The 5197-nt window shown below is 52.5% G+C and overlaps 3 protein-coding genes across 3 annotated transcripts; 2 read left to right on the top strand and 1 right to left on the bottom strand.

The window, feature by feature from the left end:
- Nucleotides 1-550: 550 nt before the first annotated feature.
- On the bottom strand, nucleotides 551-1827 carry DACRYDRAFT_19635 (GroES-like protein). Its single transcript, XM_040771597.1, has 4 exons — nucleotides 1311-1827; nucleotides 1136-1258; nucleotides 719-1075; nucleotides 551-672 (listed from the first exon to the last, which is right to left on the bottom strand). Exons 1-4 carry the CDS (start codon nucleotides 1798-1800, stop codon nucleotides 587-589), a joined length of 1056 nt encoding a protein of 351 aa, XP_040633403.1. The 5' UTR covers nucleotides 1801-1827; the 3' UTR covers nucleotides 551-586.
- Nucleotides 1828-1929: 102 nt separating this feature from the next.
- Nucleotides 1930-2787, top strand: DACRYDRAFT_19634 (uncharacterized protein). Its single transcript, XM_040771596.1, has 2 exons — nucleotides 1930-2069; nucleotides 2132-2787. The coding sequence occupies exons 1-2, from the start codon at nucleotides 1980-1982 to the stop codon at nucleotides 2282-2284; spliced, it is 243 nt and encodes an 80-aa protein (XP_040633402.1). The 5' UTR covers nucleotides 1930-1979; the 3' UTR covers nucleotides 2285-2787.
- A 733-nt stretch (nucleotides 2788-3520) lies between these two features.
- On the top strand, nucleotides 3521-4914 carry DACRYDRAFT_113200 (GroES-like protein; the record flags this gene model as incomplete). The annotated part of the gene is made up of 4 exons (XM_040769585.1): nucleotides 3521-4013; nucleotides 4072-4194; nucleotides 4245-4601; nucleotides 4648-4914. 4 exons carry the CDS (start codon nucleotides 3521-3523, stop codon nucleotides 4731-4733), a joined length of 1059 nt encoding a protein of 352 aa, XP_040633401.1. The 3' UTR covers nucleotides 4734-4914.
- Between the last annotated feature and the right edge of the window lie 283 nt (nucleotides 4915-5197).

Here is a 5197-nt window from a genome sequence, read left to right as displayed (position 1 = left end):
ACCGAACTGAATCCAACGCTGTGGCGTTACCCCTCACGTGTGCATGAACAGAGATTATCTACGGATTATCCAAAAAAAAATTGCGTAAGTACTTCCCCGGGTTATCCCAAAGCTGACGCTCTCAGAACGCCGAGGGATTATCCAGTTTGGCGCTCTTAGAGCACCTAGGATTATCCAAGTCGACGGCAGTAACTGGGAAAGTACATTCTTTGCTCTGGGTTGGTATCGGGATATGCGGCGACGGAAGATGGATGGGTGGAGGCGGCGACGGTGCTGTACATTGCTTCGAGGACGTCAATCAACATTCTGCGGCGACGAGGACCAGCGTGCGTACCTTGATGATCACGGAATGCCCGAGACTCCGCCGATCAGTGTTCCAACAGAGCGGCATCACGTCTTTTGTCTCACGTTTCAACGGCGGAAGTGCGAGTAATACCCGATGATCAACGTTACAGAAGTGACGTGCGAAAGTGGGCCTGGACCCGGAAAGTGGAATTCCGTACCGCTGTTTCTTTTTCCATGTCCGCTCCGCTCAACTTGAAAATCAATATTATCATGACAGAGCCCGCGATACAGTACTGAAAGGTCAGTCGGAGATACCGAATATAACCTTGCCTATGATCCCCTTGTGTGCAAGGTCGAACGCCTCTGCCCCTTGTTCGAGCGTGAACTCTGCCTTTCATCAGCTCGAGATCTGCAACACTCAGGAACGACTGACCTGTGCCTATCAACGGGTTCAGCCGTCCCTCTTCAGCTTCCTTCACCATAGCCGCCAGGTCCTGAGGTAGGAACGCGGTGTTATGCGCGACAAACTTGACTCCTTTGGGTACCCGAGGATGCAAATACCAGGCCGCAAAGTCGATCAAGAGCCGGGCATACCACGGGAATTTGGTCCCCCAATTAGCCTCAAGTCCCGTTGCGTTGGTGACTGTGGTGATCTCGATCAATGTGGGGGTGGGACGCTGGGTAGCGAGATGCGCCGTCCATTGGCCCGGTGTGCCAAGAGTGGAGAAGACAAGGTCGAGCGATTTGTGAGGTATCACTTTGGTTGGGTTCGACTTCTTGTAGTCGATAACTGCGCAAGCACAGTCAGCTACTGAGGGACGGACAGGAAACGATGTATGTGGAGACATACCTTCAACGTAGGGGTAGAGCGCTTTGATCTGCTCTACTTTGCCTGTGGAGACGGAAGTGATAATCTTCTTGAACCCGAAGCGTCCGTGCAGCAATTGGATCGCCAGATGTCCTACTCCGCCCACTGCCCAACCACGTCAGTCTAGCTCCGATTCCCAAGATACGAGAAATCTCACATCCCCCGGTGACAAAAGCGACCTCCCTGGCACCCTGATGTTTCTCCAGTGCCTGGAGCGCCGTCATCCCATTCGCCGGTAAGCATGACGCCTCATTCCACCCCACTGACCCAGGCTTGCGCACACAATACTCACACGGAGCAGTAATATAGTCCGCATACGTGCCTTTCTTCGCCAAGGTCAGCGCGCCCAGTACCTCATCCCCCTCCTTCCATCCCTGAGCTTGTGCAGCTTGCCCCGCACGGACGACCACTCCAGCGAAATCGAGCCCCATCCTATCGGGGAACGTGAACACCCCGAAGATACGTACATAACCGGCTAGGAACCCCCATTCATTGGGGGCAATCGATGCGCGCTTGACTCGGATGAGGAGGTCGGAGGAGCTGGGCGTGTAGGATGGGAGAGGAAGGGTCTGGAGGGTGAGCGCTTTGGCGGGGGTGCCATAGGATGTTTGCACCAAAGCACGCATGCTGTTTGGTAGGTCGGACATCGTGTCTTCGGATCTGGGGAGGCTGTTGTGGATGTGGTTATACGTTATATATTATGAAATCCAGAACTTGTTGAACCAGTGTTGCAGTAGAACCTGTAAAATCCGTGCCGAGCGGGAGGGTACGCGTCATATTACGGCACGAGTCCCTGAGACCCGTGCGGGGAAAGTTTGAGGACCAGATGTACTGGCGGACGAGGAATGGGGGACGTGAAATTTACAGTGTTCGTCTTGTGAGGGAGGATAAAGTTCCATCGTATATAAGAGGTTCTCTATGAAACGTGTCAGTACCTCACAAACCGATGTTCGATTACTAGGAAGTGAAAGCACTTACGCTGGACATACGCGCAGTTTATACGACCCAGAAAATCACGGATTTTACGGGGACGTCTCCAGATTCCGAGTCTGCTCGGACGTCCTCATGGACATCTTCTGCAAGAAATACTTGACCAAGAATAGGGGGGGGGAGACCCAAGTATCACGATAGATGCAGTGGGTGAAAGACGGAGTCCTTGCGTGCTGCCTGCGGATGAGGTACATTGACTAGTGAGAATCTGCCCTCCAGTGTCGTGGGACTGAACTCTGAAGGGAACGTTGAGGTGCTCCGCGACATGGAGTGAAACAGCAGTCGGAAATACGAAATACGACCTTGCCTATGACACCCTGGTGCATGATATCGGACGTTTGTGCCGCCTGCTTGAGGGGAGAACTCTAGTTATGCATCAGCCTGAGCGCCTCGTCACGTCTGCCAAAGTGTGGAAAAGACCGTATGCCCGCTAGCGACGAAAGCTAACTTCTTGTCGCCCTGATGGTTCTCCCGTGCCTGAAATGCCAGAATCCCATTCCCAGGCAAGGAGCACAATGCGTCCAACCCCTGATTAGCAAGGAGAAAATGCCCAGGATACGCATATATACAGGCCATTCAGTAAGAGCAATCGAGGAGAATTTGACTTTGATAAGCAGGTAGGAGGAGGACATCATGCAGGGAATGGGATAGTTTGCACGGAGAGAGCCTTTGAACGCGGTCGGAAAGCGGTTTGGACTAGGGTGCCTTTACTGCTGATGGGGTCGGACATGTTCTGGGATATGAATGCTGAAGAACTCGTCAGTTTCCACACTATATATGATATAAACTATGCGTTATACTTGCTATATTTGCGTGTCGGATGCGTCCCTAGACATACCGAAAGTGCGGGCAAGCAGTTCGAGGCCCAGTTGATGACCGTTCATATCATCAGAATAGCATTGACTACTAGTGACGTTTTCAGAGATAGTTGACTTGGGGAGGATTGAAGGTGTTGTTGCTGCGCCTCCCGATAAGAAATTGAGAACGAAGACATGATATTTGATTGAAAAGAGGTGGTCGTCGAACAAGAAAGAGCCAGGGCCCATAACCCACCCCTTGCCATCATAGGTGTTTCCACCCCATGTACTCTAATACAAATATCTCATTATCTTTCCTTGAACTGTCATTCTTTCTTCTTCTTCGACGTCTATCGCAATCCATCATTATCTGGACCATTAACGATATCCCCGCACAAGATATCCTCGCACAGCAAGGGATATGCCGTTGACTTGGGGACGTGACGCGTTCCTTTACTCGCCCGGCAAGAAGACAAGTACGCGTCCCTTGCTCTAACGTTCAAGAACAACGACAATTGCAAAGTTTGTATAAAGTATCCCATGCAATGGACTCATTTTGCAGCATCCAAGACCGCACAAAATGTCCCCCGACCTGCCAAGCAACATGCGTGCCCTTGTGCAAACTGCGTACGGACGACCCTCCAAAGCTCTCACTGTCCAAACCCTGCCTCTGCCTCCCTACGCTCCCACCTCCGACGATCTGCTTATCAAAGTCAAGCGCGCATCAATCGCCCCGGCAGAATGGGGGTTTCTCGCTGGCTATCACCGTCCCCTGGGCATCCTTTCCCTCCCCGATAGGCTGGGGTTTGACTTCTCTGGAGTGGTCGTACGCGCTGGAGAAGCCGCTCAGGCGCAGGGTTGGAAAGAGGGAGACGACATGTTCGGCGCACTGCCGTTGGCTAAGAAAGGCACATACGCCGAGTACATAACCGCCTCGAGCGAGTATTGTGCGCCTAAACCGGTGAACATGACATGGGAAGAGGCAGCTTGCTTGTCTTCGAATGGGATGACGGCGCTTCAGGGGCTAGAGCGGCACGAGGGTGCGAGAGAAGTCGCATTCGTCACGGGGGGGTGTAAGTGTCTCTCTGCATGTATCTGAAAGGAGGCGATCGTACTGATGAGGGTCGGTAGTGGGAGGTGTGGGCCATCTTGCTATCCAGCTCCTGCATGAACACTTCGGGTTCAAGAAGATCATCACCTCCGTCTCCACTGGAAAGGTAGAGCAGATCAAAACTCTTTACCCGTATGTGGAAGGTATTTCCTCCTACTTCTAATCTTCGTTTAGCTTACTCTCCATGACACAGTTATCGATTACAAGACCTCAACCCCTGCTAAAGTGATCCCTGCCAAATCCGTCGATCTCGTCTTCTCCACCATCGGCGCTCCAGCCCAATGGACTCCCCTGCTCGCCACACAGCGCCCCACACCCACTTTGATAGAGATCACCACCGTACCCGGCGCTCCGGGGATGGAAGCCAGCTGGGGCCTAACGCTCCCCTGGTACGCTCGGTGCATGGTCAACACTGCGGCGGTCTTGATACGCCCCCGGAATCCAAAGGGGTCTAAGTATGTCGCCCAGTATACGGCATATATACACCGCGACCTTGAGGTGTTGAATAAGGAAGCTGCGGAAGGACGACTGAAGGTGATGACAGGCCGAGGTTAGTGCTGCCATTCGTGAAAAGACGTGGTGCTAATGATGGACAGAGTTCACAATCGATCAAGGCGCAGAGGCGTTTGACCTCACGCACAAGGGCGTCGTGGGTAAGGTGGTATTCCACATCTCGGACTGATCTTTCAGTTTCTATCGAGGATCGTGTTATGTTACTTACCGCTCCAGATCTTGCGCAGGAGGAACGCCGAGGATTTCAGTCGGTTTTCCCGCTTCGTCCCGACTATCTCCCAGATATAATATTCTTGGCTTGCGACTGGCTGTGATAGGGGATGATTTATCTGTTTCACGATGTTAGTCTCAGTCCTTCGAACGCCACAAGCATGGACAGCCATTTGCTCGCGCTCGTCACTAAGGGCTTTGTCTGGCCATTTGAACTCCCACGGCTGGCAAAGCTCCTATGGGCAGTGATCGCACCATTTGACGAGTTGGCATGATCACGTCGGAAGTTCTCTTCAATGAAGTGGCTGAATTGCACCGACCGAGGGTTGGCTTGTAGGAAGCTCTATTTCATGATGCGACCGTTCATAACAAAACTCCCCCGTCGATCAGTCTTTCAGAACAATATTGCTCCATTAATGACGG

Source organism: Dacryopinax primogenitus (assembly GCF_000292625.1).
Source record: "Dacryopinax primogenitus strain DJM-731 SS1 chromosome Unknown DACRYscaffold_1, whole genome shotgun sequence".
Taxonomy (NCBI): Eukaryota; Fungi; Basidiomycota; class Dacrymycetes; order Dacrymycetales; family Dacrymycetaceae; genus Dacryopinax; species Dacryopinax primogenitus.
The sequence above is the reverse complement of the archived record's forward strand: the minus strand, read 5'-3'. Positions and strand labels throughout refer to the sequence as shown.